A 26,609-nucleotide genomic window follows, 5' to 3' on the forward strand; every position below is an offset into this window, starting at 1 on the left:
CAACAATGAATATTTTTTATTTACATTTTAATAAAACCGCCTTTCCACATAATATTTTTCATTTCATAAGTTTCATGATCTTTAATTTATGTACATACACTATTTTTAGTTTTGCATAGTATTGACACTACATAGAATGGTCCGTGGGTAAATGAAGGTTTTTTAAATATAAACTAACATTGTCAAAACTTTGTCCTTGTAATTTATTACTTATTATGGTAAATGCTAAAACTAAAAGAAATGGCTTTATGTACGCTATAAAAGGTGAGGGTGATGAATCACCTGTATTTAACGTTATTTTTGGTATGTAACTTTATGTTTCAGTTTTCATTCAGTTATTGTTTCTGCTTTAATATTATACTGAAATAAATTTGTAATTTGTACCGTTGCACAAACCGTTAAGTATATTTAATTTCTTATCAACATAACTATTGCTTCAACTTTTGAATGAAGTTCATAGGGTAGAGACCTTTACAAATACTATATCAAACTTAAAAGGAAAAATTGATGTAAATTTTACGGTCAGGCATATTAGTTTTGTAAGTTTCACAATCTATACTTAGTATAGTTAATTGACATTCTTGTTTAGTTGTTTCAAAATTTCGTTATTTAGGAAATCACTATTATATATTATGAAAAGTTAGTAGGTATGACTTTTTAATGACAAATAGTGTTATTAGTTTTCCTACTTCTAAGAATTTTGAATATTTTAATTTTTCCTTTCTTACTCTCTAGTAGCAATTTAGCAAAATTTATATTCATCTAACGAACAATTATATACGATTAATTATAGATAGTTTTTAAATGTAGGAAAATTTACATAAATATGATGATTTCATTGTCTCCGGTATCAACATTCTTCTATTATTGTTTTTTATAATAGGCAGGCAGCATTTGGCCAAAATTTTCTTCTGACAAAGTTTATTTTTTTCTGAAATGTATATTTGTATTACACGGATCACGCAAACTCCTATCAACTATTTCTGAGGTTATTTTGTAGAATCCTGGACAGCACATTCTGTTTCATAGGTCAGTATAAATGTTCGAATTTTGAAGATCGGCAAATGTTTAACAAAACACGCGTCTTATTTTCTTCATCATCATATGTCGCTAATAAAAAATAACTATCGGTGGCTTGCGAGACTTTTGTTTTTTTGCGCGTTAAATTTCACTTTCCTTGGGGCTTTGGAACAGAACGGACGTGTCACGATATTAGCAATCTAACCTAGAGCTTTGGATCGTTATATTTTTTCCTTCGACGTCTCATCGTCATCGACGAAAAAGTTTCTACCGTCTCCCAACGAGATCAAACGAGGGTGCTCACTACACTTCAACATCGTCTCCCCGCGAGACTCAAATTATTTCGTGGCGACGAAAATGCGGTCCTGCCTGGCCAACAGACCCGAGAAAGCCGAGCGCCAGCTCGCATAACCAGACTCTCCCCCTTGGGAAGCTTTCGAAGCTCACGACTTTAAGGTACATTTTCACCTCATGCAACATACACATATTCACATACATACTCACAAGAACGATCGCTGTATCGGTTATTATTAACGACTGTATCACATTCTTGTATATTAACACGAACAATAAAACAGGTTTTTTACCGAAAGGTTTTTTCCTGTAATGAATATCTTTTATTTACATCACTACTAACAACTCATAAAATAACCAATAAACAATAATAATATTGAGAGTGACGCTTACCCCTAAGGACTTACTCTCATTGCGACATAAAAATTGAAATTTAAATAGTCGCCCACGCTACACATTCCAAATTATTAAATCAACTTCGCATGGTTTTTTTTCAGATTCTATCTCTAAAAATACGCTTTCTATATTATTAAGTCCACAAGTAAACGAAATTCTAAGCTGGTCGTTCCATTTGAAAGCAGTATCGTTGCGATACCAGCCCAAGCCATTGATACAATGTTTAAACCTCGAGAAACAAATAAATTGATTATTATCTTGTACAAAATAGCTTTTCCTTGTTTTCCTAACCATCGTTTAGCTGAAGATGATACATTAAATTAATCATGAATTCACAGAATGCAAATTCTTTAGCGATTGCAGTATCTTTCAGGGCTTCATATTAACTATTCTTATGTGTTTTTAAACCTTTAAATAATGTTGTTTTTTATTTATTAATGCTTGTTATTTAATAATAAATTTCATAAAAATGGCTTATAATTTTTAGGAAATATAACATTTAATCTGCTATTGCTGTCTTCTTCTTTTTTTTTTTTAATCTTGACGTTTTCATTAAAAATAAAGTTTTTGAAACATGCACTTACGTTAATGATTTTGTAAAATCATCAGTTTTATTTAATTAGGCTGGTAACAGTCACAGCCATTTTTTATTTTATTTTTTTTGAATTTTAATGTTTGATTATTTTAAAGGTGTAGGGCTAAATTTATTACTTTAAGATTTTTCCACTTTCTAACCTCAAAATAGCACCTTCCCCGCTTGATTTTGGATTCTCAGTCGGAAAAATAGTATACAAAACTCGTTAGAAAAAGCTTCTCTATGAACGAGATTACGGCCCTCGCCTTCGGTTTGTGCTGTAAACCTTTTGGTTTGTAAATTGAAGCCTTTGCAAACTTGTACGTCATATACTTTTACCAGAAAAATACAGCATTTATAAAGTGATAAAGATTCATGCAATGGCGTATAGTAAAAATCTGATAAATAATATTCGAAAAGAAATTTTGTAATCTATAATTTATAAGTATTGTCATAAGAACACTACAACGATAGTGAATATGGTAGTCAAAATTCAAAAAAGAAACTTTCTTGAAAAGTTATAAAAAACTTGAAGCCATTGTCGGTATCTGTAAGTTTGGTGCGGAAGGCTCTACTAATATTTGATTTGAGCGCGGTTCCGGAATCGCGTCCCCACTGGGCACTTTGAGAACGATTGATCGTGATTAGAAAAGGACAGTACTATGAATTGATTTCTACATGCTTGTAAAGAAACGACATTTGAGGGTTGGCCACCTGGTAAATGGAGCCGGAAGCTCGATTTCATAATAATTACCTTTTGAAATGACGTACGACTTCCCTTTCTTTGAGTATAACCCCGGTTAATTGGTGGTGGTAACAATCGGCTAAGAATATTATCTGTACCGAGGAAACTCTAAGATTGGGAACCAACACACAAACAATGATAGTGTTTATATGTCGGAGGGTGGGTTTGTTGCCCTGTATAAAAGAGCGAAATTGCTCAGATTGCCGATTATATACAATATTTAAAATAATTATTATCAAGTTTCAAAATTTATCTGTTAAATAATCAATTAATTCCTGCACCATGTACAGCAATTGTTTATTGATTATTACTTTATTAAATTCTCCTGAATATTCCCTTAATTTAATTAATTTAATAATTTAATATCTTTTTTAACTTATTCAGTATTTTTCTAATCTAATACCTTTTTTTTTTATTTATTCCTGCCCCTTTTTGGGGTACAGATAATATTCTCAGTTTATATAAACGATTTGAAATCTTAACAGCTATTTTTCTAGTTTTTATCTTAAACTATAAAAGGAACTCGCAATCTTACGTGGAGGGAAAGGTTTGCTTAAATAAGTACAATCAATTATTTTATTTTTAATTATCTTATATTTATTCAATCATATGATTCTAAGGAAATTATATCTTAAATTTTTACATGTATTAATTTTATTTGAGTGATCGCAATTATTTACGTTAATAATAAGAAAATATATAATATACTCAATAATTTACTTAAAATTTATCCGCCCTTTTAATAGAGAATTTTACGTAAATGAAAATTTGAATTTTCCCTCCTTAATATCTCTGCTTAAACACGTTAGGTTAGACTAATACGAATTTTTATTACAACCACGGAAAGTTAGTGTTAGGTAACTACCTATCCTACCAAGTCACGTAAGGTTAGGTCGTTCTCAGGGCCCTTGGGTGTCTTGAGCACTGCTCAAGTCGTCGACCCAGGAACTTCGCCTAAGAACGTGGTTGCTAACCCTAGTGCCAGTAGTGCCTCGACTACTTGGGGATGCGTCGTCTCCACGCTTGAAGCGGTCGAGCACCGAAAGTCCAAGTACCGGTTAGTGGAAGTGTTACCTGTTGGTGATGTACAAACTTACTGTTCAGCTATCAGCCTTCGTACTTCGTCTCTTTCTCTCCCTTTGTGCTCGTCGCGGTATTATACCGGTGCACGGGAAAATTCAAGGTCTGGGTGAGCAACGGAGTTTCCGCGTCCCAGGCTCGCTGGAAGAGGAGTCCCTTTTTACATTGCGCGCTGGTCCCTTTTATGCTAACGTTTTTTCCTTTTGAGTAGCAGGTTTTCCCTTCTTTGGGTGAACGCGCTCTAGCGTTTTCTTAAGGTACTAGACGCACATTCCCCGCACGCGGCGTTCAAATTTGAATTTTCGTGTTTCAAATAGAAATCAAATATATGTATTTAAAAAATGTGTACTGTTGAATTGTCTATTAGACGGATTTTCTATTACAAGAAAATATAATAAATAGAAGAATATAAATGTAAAGCGTGTATTATAAATTCTAGGTGATAGAAGTGCCCCCTTGCAGACGACCAATCGTTTTCAAAGTCTCCAGTGGGGACGCAATTTCGAAATTGCCCTCAAAGCGAATATATACTAGTAGGACTTTGCCTTCTGAGAACTTTGCATGCTAATCCTCTATAAGTAATTACAACTTCAGGTGTTATTAAACATTTTCCGAAATTCTCCTTTCTAAATTTTCATGACCTCATTTACTTTTGTTGTACTGTTTTTTCTCTAACAACTATAAATTATACATTACAAACATTACAAAACAAAATTAGTCATATTTTCATTCTAACTAGTTATGTTAGACGCGCTTCGCGCGCTTTAATTATTTTGAAATTCGATTAAATTAACATTTATAAATAGTTTTCAATTTCGTAATTCATTTTAGCACACAACCAAATAAAATAACTATCCTGCTTTTTCTATCCTGTCGAAAGTGAGAAAAATTAATTTTCTTGCTATTTTTTATTTTCATTTTTATTTTTATTTTTTTTTTTTATACCGGGTTACCATGGCAGCCTACTTGGCCTAGTCGCGGGGGCCACCCACTCACCACCTGTGCGTGGGGGTGTATTGCCACACCCATCTCTAAACCTTTTTCCTCGCATCCTACCTGAATCCATGGGCACAGTGTGAGTATCTCCGGTGGAACACCTTGCCAGTTAAGCTAACACTCTCTGCACCAATGGTACATCGGGTCCACTCACCACTGTGTAGCCTTTCCCCGGAAAAGACTCCATTATTCCAGGACGTCTACTCCTCGCCGGTTAAGCTGGCACTCTCTGCCGAAGCATCGGATCCAGGCTAATTAGCATCCCCGGAGAAGCCCCGTGTTCCAGGGGCCACTCCTCGCCGGTAAGGCTGGCGATCCCTGCCCGATGCCTGGCATCAGGTCCGCTAATCCTTACCTATAGCCCTATCACTGCATTCATTCAGGCCCGAAAACCTGTAGGGCAAGGAAAAAACCCTGGAATTACTCTGAAGAAAAATTCCATGGAAAAACCCGCCCCGAAACAGCTGGGGTTACATAGGAACCTTTCCCGATGAAAACAGTTTTTGAAAAAATCTGCATTCACCAGGAATCGAACCCACGACCCCTAGAATTGCGTTGTATCAGTAACAAGCACGCTTACCACTGAGCCAACGCCGCTCCAATTTTCTTGCTATTTATTATTCCAATCCTTTCTTAAAACTTATAACTGTACAAACGGTTGTTTTATTTTAGATACCATAATAAATATTGTAAGATCGTAGCTTCGTTAAGTTATATACTAACTTTTAAAATGACAATTGCATTTAATAGTAAAGACAAATCAAACAGTATCTTACTCCAGATAATTATAACAACATTGTTTATAAGTTCAGTGAGTTCGCAACACTCATGTAATGACAATTTACAACCAGGAAGATGGATCTAAAAGTCTCAAAGTAGTGAATCCAGCCGTACATTTTAAACGTAAACAAAAATTAATATTTGAAGAAAATTAAATTCAAACATAATGAAGACTGGCTATTACTAATAACAGCTTGGCTTGAACTAAATGAAATCGATAACTTTACGAAATCAATTAATTCAATTTCTAGTTAAAAAAAAAAAAAAATCATAGAAAGTTTATGGACTACCAGAATTGACTTTATCCACAATTTTCAAAAATAAAAAGAAAACGAGTAAATTTAAATGTACAAACATATTTAAAAAATCTTTTTATAAAGCTTAATAGTAATTGAAAGAAAATTTTGGATGGGATAATTGGGCCGGAGGGTTAAAACAGGAGGGGGTCAAGGGGGGACTTCATTTTCGTAGGATATTTTTTTTTAGGTTTAGTAGCTGAAAAATACTGAGATTTTTTCCTTATTTCGAGGGCTCACCAATCGCCTATTCATGGATTATAATTCTTGACATGTGATTTTAGGTGGGAGGTGAAAAGTCATAATAAAAAAAAAATTTTTCAATTTAAAAACATGAATTGTATAAGTAATTATAGTAATAATAACAAAGATGTAATAAATACTTTTCACATAAGTTACATATGGTTTTCATAAAAAAAATTAGATTTAGTTGGTCTGTGGTAAACAATAAAGAACGGTTTATAATACAAGTAAATGGAATCTAATCTTTAGCACATATGTTTAGTACAGTCTTATTTATAATCCATCCTTTTCATCTACGCCGACAATGGAAGTGCATTCAAACGGTAGAAAAATCGTGTGAGGAGCAGTGGAGGGGTGGTAGGGGGCAAGAAAAATCGTGTGGAGGGTCGATGGAGGCGACAGTGGGCGGCTCGGCCCAATATTTATTGAGTTAAAATAACGTAGAAATAAGACGAACTTTACCTTGAATTGTGAGAGGGGAGCAGTGGAGGGGCAGTGGCAGAGATTAGTAGGGAGATTGCTGACTGCCATGCTACGGAGTGTGCCCACTTTTTTCCAGTGGTTCGAGCGCCCCGCCGCGGCCAAGCGGCCGAACCAGGCGCACATTTTTTTTTTTATTTGAGAAGCACGGTAGGGGTATGAGAAGAGTGGATTCGCGTGGAAATGTCCATATAGGCGCACATTTTGGAGACGCGTGGAAGGGGTATACCGAATGTGCGCCTACGAGGAGAGGAGTGGAAATGTCGGCTATATAGCTGTATATATCTGAACGCACAGCCAAAGCAAGCAACAATACGAGTTTTTCTTTTTTGAGTTTTTTGACTCTGCAACTGAGTACTATGTATATATTTAACTAAACTATGTATACATTTTTAACGAAACATAAATAAAAGAAGTGAAGACAAAATGATACATTGAATAAAAAAAAAAAAAAAAAATATCTACCATGAAGTGGATTTGAACCTTTAAGTGCAAAACAATCTCTCAAGGGGCATAAGCCTTAACCATCTTAGCTATCCGAAGGACGGAAGGTGACTCTTTCGAAGTCACATATGTTTATGAATATCCTCCGGAGCTTGTCCCACAGTTTACAGCAGTTAGGATGTGTGAAATTAATAAATTAGTGGTTAATTTTTTTAAAACATAAATGGATTTGGGAATTTTAAGAGTACGGGAAAGTTAAAAAATAATGTATTAAAATCAAAATTCTTTGTACGTAATTAATGAGCATTTAGTTCCACGATTTAATTAAATAAGATTTATGGATAACATTGAAGCCAGAGCGAGAGCAAGTTAGTTAAATATATACATAGTACTCAGTTGCAGAGTCAAAAGACTCAAAAAAGAAAAACTCGTATTGTTGCTTGCTTTGGCTGTGCGTTCAGATATATACAGCTATATAGCCGACATTTCCACTCCTCTCCTCGTAGGCGCACATTCGGTATACCCCTTCCACGCGTCTCCAAAATGTGCGTCTATATGGACATTTCCACGCGAATCCACTCTTCTCATACCCCTACCGTGCTTCTCAAATAAAAAAAAAAATGTGCGCCTGGTTCGGCCGCTTGGCCGCGGCGGGGCGCTCGAACCACTGGAAAAAAGTGGGCACACTCCGTAGCATGGCAGTCAGCAATCTCCCTACTAATCTCTGGCAGTGGGGGGTTATGCGAAATGTCCCATACATTTAATTACATAATATAGGAGGATATATATATATATATATATATATATATATATATATATATGTGGGCTCAGCACACTCAACATATGCGCTACTCTCATGTTAGTTGTAACATTCTGCCATGCTCACAAGGTTTCGTCTCTTAATCCTTACGAATGCAATTTTTTTATTTTGTTGTGAAGCAATTAAATAAAAAGTACAAAGTAATACATATGGTTAAGTCAATAAATGACACCAAATTTCGCCAGCTTTTTAATCATACGTTTTGGTTGATTAGCTGCTTACACGAAACCCAAATTTTCCACAAATTTCCTGCCAAATTTACAATTACATAATTTGAAGGTCGAATTGGCAACTAATAATTACTACATAATTTCTTTTATATTAATCATCAGTTAAAGACAGTCTTTAGTAAATGTTAGTACCATCGAAAAAATTTAACACAATGCCTTAACGATGGGAAAATCCGAGAACTTTTTCCATGAACTTTGCAAACTATTTTGGAGCATTAGTTAAGCCAATCAAAATGACCAGTCAGTGTTCCAGTAATAAAAGCCGTTTTGTCTTTAGCTGACTCAAATAAGAAAATTTGTTATCCTACATAATCCTAAGTCAAATTAAACCCAATTAATAATTTTGCATGATGCAATTTCTCTTAAATCAATAAATTTATCTAAATTTGGGATTGGAAATGAAACAGGCTTTCTAATCAAATCTAATTTTCTAAAGCCTACTACGATTCTAGATATTCGATTTTTTCTTTTCACTAAAAACGTAGGGCTTGTAAATAACGAGTTAGTTTCTTAAGCAATATCTATTGATCAACTAAATTTTCAAGATCGTTTCGATCAAAAGGCCTCAAACGAGAGGGTTTCGTCATTTCTGTTATACCGTCCTCAACATCTCTATCCTGAAACGTAAATTTTGCTACCGTTCTAAGGAACCTACGTTACAATATATCAGTACAATTGACTGCGTTTATGACATTATACGCACTTAATTACGAACTAAGTGAATACAGTTATTTGAACGTGCATATAACAAGGATTATACCATGTTTTCCGTAAAAATCACTTTCGTGTAGACTTTATACAGGTTTTCTTAAAAACCGTAAATTACTTTTTTTAATAAATTTATTTTTTTTATACTGATTTACTATTGGAAACTTAATTTATAGTAGTAATACATCCACTGAAGAATTTTAAAATAAATATATTAAAATTACTTCTAAATTGAAGTTTTTTAAGCACATAAAGTTTTGATTGAATTTAGTTTTTCTTCAATGTATGTTGCGTATGAATTAAGTTCAAGACAAAAGGTTGAACTTAATTAAAATAATCTACATATTTTAATAAAGTTTTAAGGTATTTTTTGACCAAGTATAATATGTCATATTCATATACATGTTTAATAACGCAATCAATAAATTTATTTAGGATTTAAAAAAAAAATTAGCGTGCCATAGCAATACCTCAATGGTGGTTTGGAAATTTGCTAACAAATTACACAGAAAATAATATAATAAATTCTTACTATCAACACAATTGACAAGTCAAGATGTATTTTTCTAAATGTTTTTTAACATCTTTTTGTAAGAAATTAAAAAACTCAATTGCACGAGACACTCGCGCAACTGAATTATTTATGAAGCTACACCGATACTCACGATTTTTATATTTTGGAAATTTGTGTGGCGTGTATATAGCACAATGTATACAATATTTGCTTCTAATTATTAGTAATGACGCGTCTAACGGTGAAAAATAAAAAAAATGATATTAATTTTTCAATCGAATAATTTTTGACATCTAAGTAAAAGTTTTCTTCTAATATGAATTTCAGGGGAACAATCCAGGCCAGAATACTGAAAGTAATGAAGTCATCGGTGGTGGTGGTAGTGGTGCAAGAAGAGTGCCCTTCGGCGAGCGTTCAAGCCCAATGCCGAGACGCATAAGACCCGTACTAGTACGACGGCGCATATTGATCGCACTGGCACTTATTTCCCTCATTTACATCGGTTTGATCAGGGACATTGAACTGTTACGATTCGGGAACCAGGCCATCGACAATTTGGCACTTTCACTCTGTTTGCGTAAGCAGTTCGACGTGGTGATTATCGATGCTGGCTCGACGGCTAGTCGGGTGTTAGTTTTCACATTTCACAAGTCCATATTAAATGGTAAACTCGTGCTGGACGACGAACTCTTTGTCGAAAAGAAGCCAGGGCTAAGCGCCTATGCCAAGGAGCCCTACAAAGTGCGCCAATCACTTGAAGAGCTGCTTGACCATGCCAAAAAGCGTGTGCCCAAAGATAGTTGGGCCCATACGCCTTTGATATTGCGTGCGACTGCGGGTTTGCGTTTACTGCCAGGTGACGAGGCTGAAAACATCTTGGCTGAGAGTCGACGTGTCGTGAAAGCTTCAGGCTTCCTTGTCGAGCCAGATGCAGTTGAAATCATGCATGGCACGGACGAAGGTTTATTCTCATGGTTCAGTGTCAATTTCCTCGCCGATCGCTTTTCAAGCTTAGGCAACAGTTTTGAGTACGCGTCAAATACTGTAGCTGCACTTGATCTCGGTGGTGGCTCAACACAGCTTACCTTTGCGCTAACACCTGCAGAGCTTGAGCACACCAGTACTCACAAAGATCAGCTCAAGCATGTCAATGCCTTCGGTCGCAACCTAACTTTGTTTACCCAGAGTTTTCTTGGTCTGGGCCTCATGGCCGCGCGTAAGGCGATTTTCACACATCCGGATAACCAGGCACTTGTGGGCCAGCTGGAACAACAGCGATCGAGCTCAAAATCCATTGAGCTGCGAGCCGAGTGCGTCAACCCCATTATAGTGAAAGCTCCGTGGAGCTATGGGGGCCAGAACTACTTGATAAGTGGTCCATTGAACGGTTCTAACAAGATCATCAAGGCTCAGAGCTTTGCGAGCGTCGATGATGACTTGCCCATCGTCAGGCTCCCAACGTGTCTTAAAATTATCCAGAAAGTTGTCAACGCATCCATCCCTCATGACCTTCCTAGTTTTAGGAATCATGAAATATATGCGTTTTCTTACTACTTTGAGAGAGCAGTGGAGGTATAGAGTAAATTATATGACTTGGAGAGAAACTTGACTAAGCTTTATGAATTATTGACTGTGATCTTTTACAATAATTTACAGGTGGGCCTCATAGATTCCTTTGAGGGAGGAGAAGTAACGTTGGAGTCGTTCTACAAGGCTGCTGAGAGAGTATGCCAAGATCCAAACACGGATCAGCCGTTCATATGTTTGGACTTATCATTTATTTACGTTCTACTTCATGATGGCTTCGGACTCAATGATGCTACTCAGATCACTGTAAGTGAATGACCTATGTGAAAATAGAAGTTTGCCTAAGCTTTTCAAAAAATAAATGAGTCTGAGTGCTTGCAGTCCCTATGAACTATGTCTAAGGAAAATTGTGTATGTTATGTCTTCAGGACTGCCACGTTGTCCTAGAGTGTGTTGTCGATGAACACGATTTTAACATATTAGCATCACTTATAATGATAAAAAAAGCTTCAGTGGCTTAAGAAGTTTCAATACCTATAGTCTATGCGACGCTCTCTACAGTTTGGTATATCGTCTGTCTTTTTCATTCTCCTGTGACAACATAACCTTTTGTAGGTTTACCACGCCTATTAATTTCTTCTTTTAAAAGGACCCTCGAGATTTTCAATAAAATTCAATACGATAATTAGATATTTTTATAGCACTAATAAAATTTTCATCTAAAGTACATTCTTAATTAGCGAGATAAATGCAATAGAAGCGCTTAAAAAGACGACAGCCCATTAGCCTACATGTAAAAATTAGCTAAATATAAATATTAATTACTCTCGGCTCCTAGGAACCCTCATGCCTTCAAATTTTGACAGTGTCATTTTCATGACTTTATTCATTTGTAGATAAACTTTCATCTATTTCTCATTGTTAATTCTTTAACCGATAGAACTCCCTTAATAGTGAGCATGCTTACTTTCTAGCCGGAGGAATTCAAAGGATCAGGTTCAAATCTAGTCTACTTTCCACTAAAGGCTTTAATCAAATGCACACTTTATGAAGACTGGCACAGCTCAGATTTTCTCGATGTAATTTTAAATTAAATAATTTAAGTTATGCTTTTTTTTGTGCATTGGATAATTACATATATATATTCATCATCGCCTCTTAGAGGATGAGCTCAAACCTCATTTAGAAAAAAACCTCATTTTTTAATGAAATTTTTTTGTCCAGAGTGGGATTTGCACCCCTGCCATCAAGATCTGTAGGCAGGTAAGTTACCGACAGAGCCATCATGTGGCTTAAAATGTGTATGTTATCTTTGTTTGGCTTTAATCTAATACACACTCTGAAGACTGGTATAACTCAGATGATCCTAGTATAATTTTCAATTAAACAATTTAAGTTGTGCTAGTATTTGTAATTTGTATCAAATTGTGTACATCTTCGTTGACAACATCGTCTTCTTTGATAACGTATCGTATATCCTGAAAGCATAATGCGCATGAGTTCCTACAATGCAATATTTAGATATTGTCTTTGGAGAGTGCGTTTATCTGTAAAATTTCTTCGATACAAGATTTTGAATGCTCAACTTCTAAGAATTCATCATTTGAATTATGTCATCGGTGACTCAACCCACCTACACAGTGAAAATTGTATCTAGGTATATGTGTATACTCGGCTTCATTGAAAGCACACACTTAAACAACGTATAAAATGTCCTGAATGTACAAGAAACATGATTTGGTTTAGCTTAACGAAAATACTATTTTCATGGAATACATACACATGCAAAAAAAATTAACCATAGCTATGAGACCTTACGTGCATTAATTTTCAATTTAGTGACATTTTCGTCAGGTTTTAGCTGTTTATATACATCTGGAAAACTTACCTAATAGTCAAAAGTTATTTAAGTAATCATAAGTTAGGTTGAATCAAATTTGGCTACACTTTTACTGAACCCAACTTCTGACCCTTTCATAAAAATGTATTGTTCCCATTTGCCTCTATTTTCATAATTAAGTTTTTTATAGCTATCTACTTTTACTTTCTTTAAATCGTTGAAAAAATTTTCATCTCCAAGAACCGAGTTACTTTTTTAAAGTAACAATGGATCATTAATGACAGTGGAACTAATAACATATTTTTATTTTTTCCCATTTTTTATTAGACTGTGCGTCATTGTTTCGAAGTATTTAGAAATATTTCTTGAATTTTTATAGTTAACATCAAGTTTTTTTTGTCATGCATACCTAGAAAGTGATATACATTTTGTCTCTGATTTCCATGGAAAATAGTCCACATCACTTTCCTCATAAAAATTATATTTACCGTTCATAGAAAAGTGTTTTACCATTCTCCCTGTGATTGCCAAAATACTTTCCTAATAGTACGCAGTAAATGAAATTTTCTATACCTCAAAAAGATGCTTTTTTGAGTTTTCGTTACGTTAAAAAAATACCATTATAAATTTTTCTTAGGAGCATGAATAAATTTTCACATTGTAATATTGTTGTACTAAAAATTTTCGTTACTGTTTACGAAAGTAATTATATGAGGTAACAATTAAAAAAATGTTCTATAATCCATATAAAGTATTGGTAACAAGCAATGCAGTAAATAATATTATATTGTTTGTAACGAGACTAATCTACTTTTCTAGCTGCTGAAAAAAATTAGCGGTCACGAGCTGAGCTGGGCTTTAGGAGCAGCATTCAATATGTTGGATCTTAATTCGTGATATCTTCACGGTATTATTGAGATGCCATCTCAAATGCAACGACACTATTTTTCAACGTAGAATGCCATACAGCAATATACACACATAATAGATATGTATACGTATTATGTGCTGTAATTTTAACTCTGAAAAGTGCACTTTGAGCAAAAACTTTTTGTGACATTGTTGTAGTTTTATGCTATTTTTAATATTTCTAAGTAGTGATAAGGATTTTACAATACATTGCTACGTATACATATATGATGACTATTTTTTAGTCACAAAGTATCTATAAATATAACTGTATTTTCTCACCTGTACATCACTTGAGTGATTTTCATGGGTACCTTCTACCACCTCCATGTAGCAAATTTTGGTCAGAACCCTGAGTAATATTCCCTAATCCCACCTTTTATTGCCCAAGTAATTAACCTACGATCACTGTCTCAACTTCTCCAAATAATCGCTTGTACCCTTCTTCGAGCCTAAATCCTAGATTACCACCAACTCCAGCTAGCTCCGTATGTGCTAGAGTGCTCGTGGAGCTTAATCCTGGATCATCATGTAGTGTAGAACTAGATGCAAAGCTTAGAAAAAAAGTAGGAAAGAACTCTGACCTAACCAGTTGTTGTATAATAAACTTTAATGTTGTAATATGAAAAATAATTGCTTATGTAACTAATGCGAAAAATATGATTTCTCGCACGAGCGGCTAGAGTTGATAGGAACAAATTCCAGTGAGCATACGAGTTACGTCACCACCCATAAGTATAATTCACACGAGTACGGGAAATCGTCCACGAGTTGTGTATACGATTTTTTGGAATAAATGTAAGGAAAAAAAGTATGAATTTTGAAAAAAATCTTTGCCGCACACCTTTTCTGCACACTGCGTGATAAAAATCTTAGCTACAGACTGAGTAGTAAAAATTTTGTCGCACACATTTGTTGCACACTATGCGAGAAAAGCATTTAAATTATTTTTAATTATGAAAAAAAAGATTAAAATATATCATTTTTGTTTTATCATCACATATTAGACTTTCTGACTTTTGATGCTTGCTGTACTAATAAAATGACATTTATACTTGATAAAAATAGTAAAATGTAACAACTGTAAAAAGTAAATTTAGCTTTGTCTTCGTTAATTATTCTTTTTTGAAAATAGAAAAAATTTTGTCCAATATTTTATGATAATGTATCTGACATAATTATTAAATTTTTTCATGCAACATTCCATTGTACGAAGATTTTTTACGCTCATAAACACTAACACGCCAAATTTTTTTATAAATGATGATGAATGAGTTACAGAAGCCAGTAGGTACCACAACTGTCTCATGCTTCGTATACATAAATTTTGTAAAAAACTAAAAAGTTGGCATGTTAGCAATCAGACCGGAGAGTGTAAGTTTCGCGTGCTCTCAAAGGGCGAACAAATCTGAGGTAATTTTGAAATTTGCCAATACTGTTGTTGTTGTTGCTGATAGGATAATTAAGAAAAAGACGTATTACAAATTTGTAGAGATATGAGACAATATTATAAGAAAAATGGTTTGTTATAGTCAAAGAATAATGAAGGGCATCATATATTTTGACATACCATGCATTATTTTAGTCTTTAATTCAGAGTATAAAAAACAAATTTGTATGCGTAAAGCATGTGCATTGTATCAAGACATTTGTAAAAATGTTGTTTTAATAAATAATAGGGAGAGTTTTAATGTGCTAGCAAATAAAAAGACCACGTTACATAAAAGTACTTTTGTTTGACTTTATGAGACACTCATTATACACGTGTGGGCGCACATCTGTCCGTTACGGTAACTAGCGATGTTCTGACGGAGAAGAAACGATTCTTACCATCATATCGAACTCGAATGTTGAGATTAGTTATAGAATTCACATCCAAAATTGGAGAAAAAAAAGTTAAATTAAGTTTATTAACAACAATAAAGTAAATCCAAGCATCGATGCCCCCTATTACGTGGATGTCAATGTGGCTTTTATAGGTTTTCTTTTCCATCTTGGTTTATTTCCACGTACACCGCATCCAAGTAAATATTTTGCATGCAGTATTTTAATTGCCTGAATCTATAAATTATGTGTGAAAAATTCACGTAGACATCCTTTAATAGATAAAAATATTTATTACAAAAATTTAGCAAAAAAACATTTTATTATCAAGAATTATGTGAATCAAAAGAGAATATAATAAATTCCAATATTTTTAGATGTATTTTAAAAATTTGTATGCAATTTAGTTAATTTTTCTTATTTCTTGCAATAAATGTTTAAAATTATTTATTTTTTATTCTATTTATTTATTTTTTTTAATTTTCTTTAAATTTTGGTTTTTTTAGATTTAAGTGTATTGTTTTTTCCCTGCATCGTATAAAAAAATGTACTTTTTTTAGGTTTTTGAGAAAGATAGCAGCAACTGAAGTGGTAAAATGGAATAAAATTAATTTTTATCGGCTGCAGACATAGCAAATGTGTTATCCGTAACTTTTTTCTAAGTTTCCAAAATTCATTACTGACTGCTGAATCAGACTCTTTGAGAGTAACACTAGCTATCTTTGATAGAGTAACGCTGGAATAATAGAGTGGTTGTTGTCTGATTTTCCAAACGTGTCAACACTTCATTACACCTCAGTTCTACTTGATTCGAACAATTTCGTTTATGTTCCGTAGCTCCGAGTACTCTCCATAGTTCCGAGCTCGCCCGCAGATAGCGTGAGTGCTATGTGGGATTTTCCAATTGTAAGGAGTTAGAAAATTTTCCTCAAGGGGTGATAGTAGGGTAGAGAGTAGACAGCTGAGAGGTAAACTTTTCCTGCTGCTAGAGTCAGGTAATTCATCGAAGACGTCATCCTTTAAAGACGAATTCGTTTCGCCCTGACACAAAGTGAAACTGGCATCAGGGCCTAGCCCACTAGATAAGGTACTTAGAATACCCAGCGAGTGTTACTGTAACGAAAACTCATAACTCACCTCACTTTTGGGACACGCTTCAAATTGTACACCCCCGGCTCCGGGAGGTGTAGCAATATACGGAATAGCAAGGATGGTTTGGGGACTGGGAATCAAGGGATTCACCAGCCCCCACTGGACCATTCTGATATGGATTGGAACAACTCCACAGGAGAAAATACAAGTGAGTTCAGCAAGAAAAGAACGATGGATGTAAAAACAATATCAACTCACCACCCAAGCAAAAAAAGTGCCAGATCCACTACTCAGTATGATTCTTCTACAAACACGAAAACAAATGACTCACAGAATACAAACTCTAAAAATGTCCCCTTGTTCCTGCCATCAAACTCAAAACCTTATGGAGTCTGGATTAAATATAACGAAAAGTACCAAGGTAACACAAAACTCAACAGATTTAAGGTAGCCAGTGCTCTCTACAGTCACTTTAGTTTTACTGATATTAAGGCCTGGGTGAGGTTTTCGCTAGTTTCTCCATACCGGGCGCTTCCCCGGGTGGCAGATAAGAGCATCCTCTAAAGACATAAGATGACGATGGGCAGCTGGGGTTGCTCTCTGTGGTGGTGGTCAGGGGCGTGGGTCGGGGGGCGTGTGTGGCATTGGCATGTGTATATCTGGTGGTGTGGACGTGAGACTAGTGCTCCTTGTCTTCACCGATGTGGATGCATAGGCTGGCTCTGCTTGAGCTCCTTGTTCTTTGCTTTCTGCTGCCGCCGTGGGTGGCACTCCATTGCTTGATGCGGGCCAACAAAAACTAGCACCCGTCGTGTATAGTATAAGTAAGCGTCGGTTAAAACCTTCTCAGATACATGCACCACACTCTCACTAAACAAACACACGGATACTTACGGATTGTTCTGGGTTGCGTGTGGTGGGTCCTTTCCTGGGCTTGCGTTGGAGGCCTGCCGGCGGGTGAAGCCGGAAGATGAGGCCCAGGTAAGTCTGGGTAACCACATCTGATATGGCTGTACGCCTCATAAACAAAAAAGACGTGGTGGGCCGACTAATCTAGGCTTACTACCACTGAGGAGGCTATATGGCGGCACCTTAGTGCCTTACGCCAGCCCGTTTTGTTGGGTTGTCTGCGCGGTCATGGGACTGTACACCTGCCGCTCGTCTCGCTGGGATGACAGTTGTGTACCAACATATACATACATTACACACGAACACCATTTTTAGACTTTTTACTCAACGCCAGGGCAGTCTCCGCGGGTGGGACTGAGGGAGAGTGGCGACTCCCGGCCGGCCCGAGCAAGTAGCGGTTCTCTCTGGTAACAGAGAAGGCTGCTGCCCTGGTTTTAACCCTTTCCAAATACTAATTTCTAAAAAAAAGGGTAGTGCTGGCCCTCGCGGGTCAGTACGACATTAAAAAAGATGCCAATATGAAAAACGTCGATGCACAACTTGTACCCCAGGCGGTAACCTCTCTGAGGGAATCCGCCGGCAGTTCCGATCCGGTGAAAGCCTGGGTGACTGACGCAGGCCCCACGGATTCTAGGGGGGGGGCCACAAAGACGTGTCTCATGGCTAACAGGGACTGCTAAATGTTCAATGAACCTTTGTAACGGACAAAGAACGAAGAGGAAGTCTGTCGAGCATAGGCACTAACGATACCAAAGACAGCAACGTGTCGGTATGTAGCCACCAGACCCAGGAAGAGCTTGCCTTTCTAGAAGAAGATGGTGCTAAGCTCAGATTGAAGCGACAGCAAGTGGCTGATACAGTCCAATCAGCAACGAAAGATATTACAGAGACGCTACAATTAATCAACGATAAGTACGGCAACACAGCGAACGCTGTTAAAAATGGGCTAAAAGCCGCGCTTAAACACCTTCAAGGGGCAGAGGTGCTAAGAAAAGGCTTTCTTCATGAAGAAGAAGTGTATGCAAACGCTTGGAGGTTGTCATTCGAATCCCTGCAGTGTAGGGAACACAGGCGAGATAAGTTCCGACGGCAGGTACAGAAAAGAACCCTGAGCACTGCCCTAAAGGAAATTCAACGAAGTAAAAGAAACAGGAGCCCATCGGACAGCCCTGAGAAACGCCAGCAAACCATGCCTCCAAACAAAAAGAAAACGGGTAGTGGCAAACAAGAAGAAATTTTTCTGAACGAAAAAACAAGCCAGAAGAAAAAAGTAGATGCGAAAACAACAGTAGTAGTGAAGATGGCCGAAGGGCAGACCTTTGCAAAGGTGCTGAGGACGATGAAGGCGAACTTTGACCCTGATAAGGCTAATGTAGCAGTTCAAAGTGTTGTCACTACAAAAAACGGAGACATACTTATTAAGGCCAAAGGTGTAGAGAATGCTACTGCATTCTCATAGCAAATTGAAAAGTCGGTAGACGGACAGGGTACTGTCAAAATGAGCAAAAAAAAAGTGACATTAGAGGTCCGAGACCTGGATGCTATTGTAGAGGAAGATAAGGTCAAAGAGGCTTTCGAGCCAGCAGCCAGAAGTAGCTCTCTTAAAGCCAAATGTCAGAGGACAGAGGCTGGCGTTGATAAAGGTGGACGAAGCAACTGCCAGACAAGTAGAAGAGGAAGGCAGGTTACGAGTTGTCTTCGTAAGCTGCCGAGTACAAAGAAGAATGGAAGTAACAAGATGTTACAAATGCCTGGGATATCGACACGTCTCAGGCAACTGTAGAGAAGAAAACAGATCAAAGCTTTGCTTCCGGTGTGGAAGCTCAAACCACCGGAAGAAAGAGCGTCGAGGCCCAGCACGGTGCTTCCTTTGCCCAACGACGGACAACAAGCACAAAGCAGGCAGTGGGAGCTGCCCTTCATTTAAAAAAGCGCTAGAAGAGGCCAGGGGTAAGGCCCAAGCAGGACGGAAATAAGGCAAAAAGGCCGAGTTGAAAAGTAGGCTTATGAGGACCCACGCTGCGCTGGGTACTTTTTACCTATCAGCAAGGGAAAGCATCAAGCTTATAGTGGTGCTTGCTAGGTTAGCGGCCTAATATGGAGCGCTAGAAAGGGTGCTGGTCGTCAGGGACCCCGAGTCCTTTTCAGGACTTGAGAGCAAACATCAGCATCTCTAGCAATTGGTGGTGAGTTAGCTCGTTCATGCTGTGAGTCGCGATGGTCTCCCTTGTGGCTCCACCCTAAAGTAATGCTAACGTGGTTCCGGGGTGGATCAAAAGCCACGAGGCATGGGGGGGGGTTAGCGGGTATGGGTGGTCTAATAAAAAAAATCCACCGAGCCCCACACTACCGCTGTCCCTGTGGTGTGCCTCAATGCATTTTTCCTCCCTCCACAAAAAAAAAAAAAAAAAAAAAAAACTGATATCAAGGAAAGAGGAGCGAGCCAAATTGAAGTAATGTTTGAGGATATCAAAGAGGCCAATAAGTTGTTGTTGGGCAGTGACTTTCTAGATCGCCTTGAATGGTCGGCTTTTCTCTCATTCTATAAACAGGTGAGGAGAGGCATCATCAAAGGTATTCCAGTGGACATCCCTGAAGAAGATATCAAACATCACATGACCTGTAGTGAAAAGATCGCTGAAGTCAAAAGGATGAACAGACGTAACAGGTTTGCCAAGGGTGATTCTGACAAATGGATCCCAAGCGAAACAGTGGTACTCTCCTTTGAAGGTGAATCATTGCCTGAACGTGTACATCTGTGGGACATATTAGCTACTGTTTACCCCTACGTACGTAACCCTATGTTATGCTACAAATTCTTACATTATGGACACACCAGCTCTCGTTGCAAAGGGAAAGAAGCTTGTATCATGTGTAGTAAGCATAAACATGAAGGTATGCAGTGCACGGGAGTCACTCCCTTCCAGAACAAAGGTTAAGGCAACCCATGGTAACTTTCACAGAACTGCTGTAGACTTCCCAGTATTAAAAGAAAAAGCTTTAGCTGAGATTTACGGTACTGTGGTTTCCCATAAATCTTTCAGCAATGCAGTTAACCTCAACAAAGCACCTCACTCGTCAACAGCGATAACTCATCAACAACCAGCTCCAACGAAACAATCCATCCAAAATAAGCAAACAGCGCTAACACCCAACATTGTTAATCTAAACAAGGTGGACCAAGACTACCAGGCTAAACTAACAAATTTAAATGTTTTCAACGCTTTTGCGTCTAGAAATTAAATTTGCCCTGGCATATCCGGACACTCAATTAAAACTAGCACCCAGACTAGTTTCACTCAAGATGAGATTTTCACGGATGACCTTAACGAAGAGAAAGACGCTATGTATGCGGCAGACACCCTAGCAGGTCTTAGCCAGCTACTTAAATCCAAAAATCTGGACACCAACGCAAACTCCAACAGCTGCAAAAACAGCCTCAACAATGTAAACACACAACAAGACAACTCTAACCAGAATAAGAAGAAGACCAAAAACAAAGGAGCCGATCTTGAGAAGGGCAATGCTGTCGATTCCAGGCTCCACGTTGTGCAAGGAAAACTCAGAAAGTAACTCGAAGGGAAATACTAAAGACTATAAGATAACTAAATTATTTTATAATATAAATGTAATCACTTATTTTTATTTTATAATATTTATTACATATTATGTAAGTTGTAATCTTCAGTCAAAACTTTATACTGTTTTAGGCTTTCTTAACATTATCAACATGAACATACTTCAATGGAATGCCAGAAGTATAAGGAACAAGCTCGACTTCAATCTTTTGGCACAGAATTATGATATTATCACAGTGGTAGAATCCTGGCTTCACCCGGGTGAGAAGTTCAACCTAAAAGGTTTCAACAGTATCAGATTTGATAGGAAAACTGAGGAAAGAGGTAGAGGTATAGTTTTCTTCGTTAAAAATAATCTAGTTTTTGATATTGTCGATTTTTCTTTGGGAGGTACCGAGCTTGAGTTAGGGGTGATATGTGTTGACACTGCGAAGGGACCACTTCATATAGTGGCCCGTTACAGAAGCCCTCATTGGCACAATAATCTTACTCCGACCCGATGGGAAGAGCTAAATAACAAGATTGCTCAATTTGACTCATTTCTTCTATTAGGTGACTTTAATGCTCACCATTATTTCTGGGGCAGTACGAAAATATGTCCAAGCGATAGAACCATAGCAGACAACTTTGATTACAACAGCTTATTCTTGTTAAATGATGGCAGTCCTACTCATGTCGCCTTATCAGGGAACTTCTGTACATACTCAAATATTGAACTCACGTTTGTCTCACAAAATTTGGCACTAGTTGCCTCCTGGAATGTCATTGACGACCTTTGGGGTAGTAATTATTATCCCATCTACATAACTTTTGATTTTGCTCCAAAAGCGATGCCTAAGATTGACTATAGATTCAACTTAAACCGACTGGACTGGCTTAAATTCAAAGAAAAATTAGACTAGCATCACAACTTCTTTACATCTCTCGCCTTTATCAATCAACCTGTTCTTACCAGGTATAAAATGTTCATAAAATTTCTAAATAACTGTATAGTAGAATCTCTTGACTACAATTTCAAATCCACTGACCTCTTGAACGAAGACCAATCTCTCTCGGCTTCGAAGAGACGAAAAATTAAAAAATCCAATCCTCACTGGTGGAACAAAGAATCCGATAAAGCCATTAGGAAAATGAAAGCCTGCCTAAAATCTTTGAACCATCGTTACAGTTTGTCCAATTTTATTGATTATAAAAAAAATGTTGCCATAGTATAAAAAACATTAAATGAAGAAAAGAAAAAGTCTTTTAGAAATTTCTGACAAACAATTAATAGGAACACTAAAATTTCTGACGTTTGGAAAAAAATTAAAAATTTTACAAATGGAGCCAGTCAAAGTAATAGCTTGGTAGGTAATAAGAAGTTTTTGAATGAAACCAACGCATGTCTCTCCAAACTTTGCACCCCAAAATATATATCAGGTAATCATTTTGACCCTAGCATTCTGAACCATTCTTCGGATGATCAAAATCACATTCTTACCTCATCTTTCACTTATGAAGAACTTCTACACGTAATTAATAACTCTAAATTTAATTCTGCACCTGGTATCCATAAAATTAACTATCAAATAATAGCATTTCTACCATAATTTTATAAACGCATCTTGTTAGATATATATAATGATCTATTATACATAGAAGGCCTCTTCCCTGAAAAATGGACTTACTATCTGATTTCCTTTTTACCTAAACCCAAAAGTGGAGCCAGACCCATAGCTATGGCTTCTTGCCTCCTCAAGTTAATAGAAAAGATAATAAACAATAGGATGACTTGGTGGTTAGAAAACCAGAATATTCTTCCAAACCAGCAAAACGGGTTCCGAAAAGGCAGATCGTGTTCAGACAATCTGACCCAAATCACCGCTGGAATGACCCTCGGTACATTGTGTGCGTACAAACTGTGACATACCACGATTTTTTCATTTGGAACGGTCCAAATGAAAAGTTGCTCGCGTACCCAGGTTCCCAGGTACGCTCGTCAGTACACCATTCGGAACGAGTCCACTCCTACCGTTCTACCTCTCGGCGTCTATATGCATTCAATACATACATTTATTTTTAACTAATTTATTTTCCATTTAATATAAAAAGCATACCATACTATTTGTTCTTAATTTAAATTAAAAACTACGAGCTTACAATCGCATTTACGACGTAAATTACATGTCGTGAATGCCCAATCGGAAAGTTAACTTAGTTCGGTAGGCCCAAGGTTGGCTACCAAGGTAGGGCCTACCTGTGTCATTTACGCGGCGCAAGCATGGCGCTGCCTTGGGCCAAGGTTTCTATCATCTAGCTAACCTTTTCGGACGTTATGTAACTGCGAACGAATATTTCGGAGTAGTGTATTTATAAAAACGTGTAATGGTTAATTGTGGTGATTAATTATTGAAAATGAATGTGAAACTAAACTGCTCTTTATACTGAAGAAGATTGACTACCTTAAGCAATTGACTGTCATTTTTTAACTAGAATTTGTACAGAACTTCAATAATTTATAAAATAAATTTATGCGGAGTTTCAAAAACTCTGGGTGCTGATGAAGCGAGAAATTAATGAAATAAATTTCGTGAATTTTTAATGCGTTCTTATGGGAGATCGTAATAAAAAAAAAAATAAAAAAAAAAAAAAATATTTTAGATTATTCAAATCACATTGTATTTCTTTTCTTCAACACATAATCCATTCCCTTAGGCTGCGTATACATGGAGTCTTGAACTTCTAGGACCAGCCCATTGGGATTATGCCTCTACCACGTGACCTCAGTATATATCTTACTAATATATAAAGCAAAGTCGCTAAAACCGTTGTAATCGCTATCCGCGAAAACTACTGAACCGATTTTGCTGAAATTTTGCACACTGATTCATGATACTTCCTAGATGGTTTTAGTATAGTTTTTATCTTAAAAAATTTAATAACAATAGCAATAAATGAGCTCAAAGTTTTGCAAAAATACGCCAGCTTTTCACTTTAGTTCAGTAAAATCCGCTAGGCGGCGTCGACATAAAATCGAAGCTACCTGCAACATAATTAAATAAGTGTGGTTATAACAGGCCGGAGCGTATCGATAATCGTATAGTCGAGCTTCGGCAGCTCAACAAGCTGTACAGAGAATGCTGGTGATAGTCCTGCAACTGGGTATCCCGGTTACGGACGACACTTTTCTCTAAAGGGGAAGGGACCTAGGTGTCCCTTCACCCTTAATCTCACCAAGTGCGATCAAAAAAAAAAAAAATTAATTCCAACCGATGGTGTCTCTGCCAGAATACCAGGAGACACATCTAGCCAGAGCACAATCTGCACCAACTCTTCAGAATTGTGTGGCAGTCCCACCATCCCACCTGGTGTAGTTAGAGAATTTGTGGCTTCATATGTAAGCAAGGGAAAACAGCTCTGAGGGGCACGGGAAGTCACAACGGCTACCTTCTTGGTCGTCGCGTCCCTAACGCGCTTACCCATATGTTCCCGTCTAAAGATGAGCAGTTGGTTATCCGGGGAACGACCCGAGACGATATATTCTTTGGTCAGCGGCGTACCTCCCTCTATCACAGTCTCCGTACATCGAGACTCCCAGGGTAAGAATCAAGCAACCCGTAGCCAGCTCTTCATCATCAGGAATAATAATAAAGAATAGCCTGGAAGTTTCACCACTGGCGCTTTTTAGGGCCATTTTAAGTATTTACGTTCCCTACTTAACCATCAATTTCATCGGTTCTTTTTAGGGGCCACCTAAGTGTAAACTACCTTGCCAACAAATACATTTTTATTACCATTTCCGGAAGCGATTCGTCGACTAAAAGACTATATTAACTAAAGACGGGCACTATTAAACCAAGTCAGCTATTCACTGGCAGACGTCACCTGCGAAGTTGTTCTTCGCAAGGCTGGAAAACCCGGTGACCGACGACTCTATATTACCCTCTCGACTCTAAGCATTCAACCAGGAATCACTGATCCTCTCCAAGGTCTGCGCTGGGCAAACCTATAACAGCTATAAAGGAAAAAAAACTTGAGCCAACGGGACAGCCTCCACTGGACAAGTATCACTAACCAATCTCCCCATCTAAGATCACCAAAACAACTGAATCTGCAAATAAAAAAGGTGCTTTAGATACCAACGTCTTCGACGTTATACCGGGAGACGTTGGGAAAGAGCACTACAACTAGCCCCAAAGCTTCGGACTTAGTAATTTTTCTCCCAATCAGTCTGGGGCTTCAACATCAGGCCAGAGAAGATCACCCTGAGGTATCCAGGCAGTCACAATTGTTGTTAACTTTAGTCAAGAAAGGGTATACTTAAGAAATTCACCAGTCTTTTTTAGGGCCATCGGACGTTGAACTACCTTGCCAACAAATGTATTAGAACTTAACAAAGTTGACATAAAACAGCCTTTAGGGGTCACAAAAATTTAAAGCATGCCAAAAGTCGCAAGAGGGTGAATTGAAAGAAAAACTTCAAATGTATCTAATATATACAATTTTACTTTGACGTCAAGAAACTGACGCAGAAAAATTATCGAGATTGAAACAGCAGCGTCAAAATCGACAACTTAAGAGTCCATTACGTGAGAGATCAGCTTTTCATTGTACCCTCACAGCAATCTCTGAAATCTTTAAAGATCCTACTTCAGATTTTTAAATAAGTAGAAAATGTATTTCTGTTTTTGTGACAATAAAAATGTTGGGCTTAAGGTCCAGGACTTTGTTGCTCTGGTAATAAAATTGTGAGATATGAGAAAAAAAATTTTTTTTTTAATATAAATTTTTTGGGGGTTTAAAATCTTAACAGCTTTAAAAAATAACCCTTTTCGTGAAATACACAGAAGAAACTGTAAATTAACAACTTCTTATAGCCATCGATTATTTTATGGCATAAAGAACGCACGGTACTTTTCAGCATAATTATTTTTTTGAATTCTTACACCTTATTATTTGACCAAATAAACTATATGGATTCCGAAAAAATATGTTTTTAATAAGAAGATTTTTGTTCTGCGATGTATCGGGAAAATGTGTAAAATTTTCTAACTAAAAATGTTTCACATTACGTGTCAACACACTACGGTGTTTTATTTAGTAAGTCTCGGGCGAAGCCGAGACGGGGGGCTGCTAGTATGACTAATATAGAGGCGAAATAACACAGGTCTTATGGGAGGAATCTTGTTTTTATTTTTTTTCGCACTTAAAAAGATATTGAGCTTAAAAAGATTGTTAATTCTATGTTACTGACATAATGAGAGTTACGTAGTTATTTTTTTCCTTTGGTGAATTCGTTCATGAAGGTTGAAACAGCGTTTTGAACGTATA

At 37.0% G+C, this 26,609-nt stretch overlaps 2 protein-coding genes across 3 annotated transcripts in view; both read left to right on the forward strand.

Moving 5' to 3' along the window:
* The window catches only part of LOC106641640 (ectonucleoside triphosphate diphosphohydrolase 5), a 39,952-nt gene extending 23,940 nt beyond the window's left edge, over window positions 1-16,012 (forward strand). For both annotated transcript variants that reach the window (XM_089591473.1, XM_014356133.3), the window contains exons 2-4: window positions 9,948-11,192; window positions 11,277-11,453; window positions 13,807-16,012. In XM_089591473.1, the coding sequence (XP_089447599.1) occupies window positions 9,948-11,192; window positions 11,277-11,453; window positions 13,807-13,884 (1,500 nt within the window). In that variant the 3' untranslated portion in view covers window positions 13,885-16,012. The remainder of the gene's footprint in view (window positions 1-9,947; window positions 11,193-11,276; window positions 11,454-13,806) is intronic.
* Window positions 1-26,609, forward strand: part of angel (protein) — an 80,147-nt gene that overhangs the window by 23,879 nt on the left and 29,659 nt on the right. The gene's annotated exons all lie outside the window — the stretch shown is intronic.

This window comes from Copidosoma floridanum, unplaced genomic scaffold (genome assembly GCF_036245765.1).
Source record: "Copidosoma floridanum isolate Cflo_tuat_1 unplaced genomic scaffold, Cflo_Japanese_pri ptg000013l, whole genome shotgun sequence".
In the NCBI taxonomy this organism is placed as follows: domain Eukaryota; kingdom Metazoa; phylum Arthropoda; class Insecta; order Hymenoptera; family Encyrtidae; genus Copidosoma; species Copidosoma floridanum.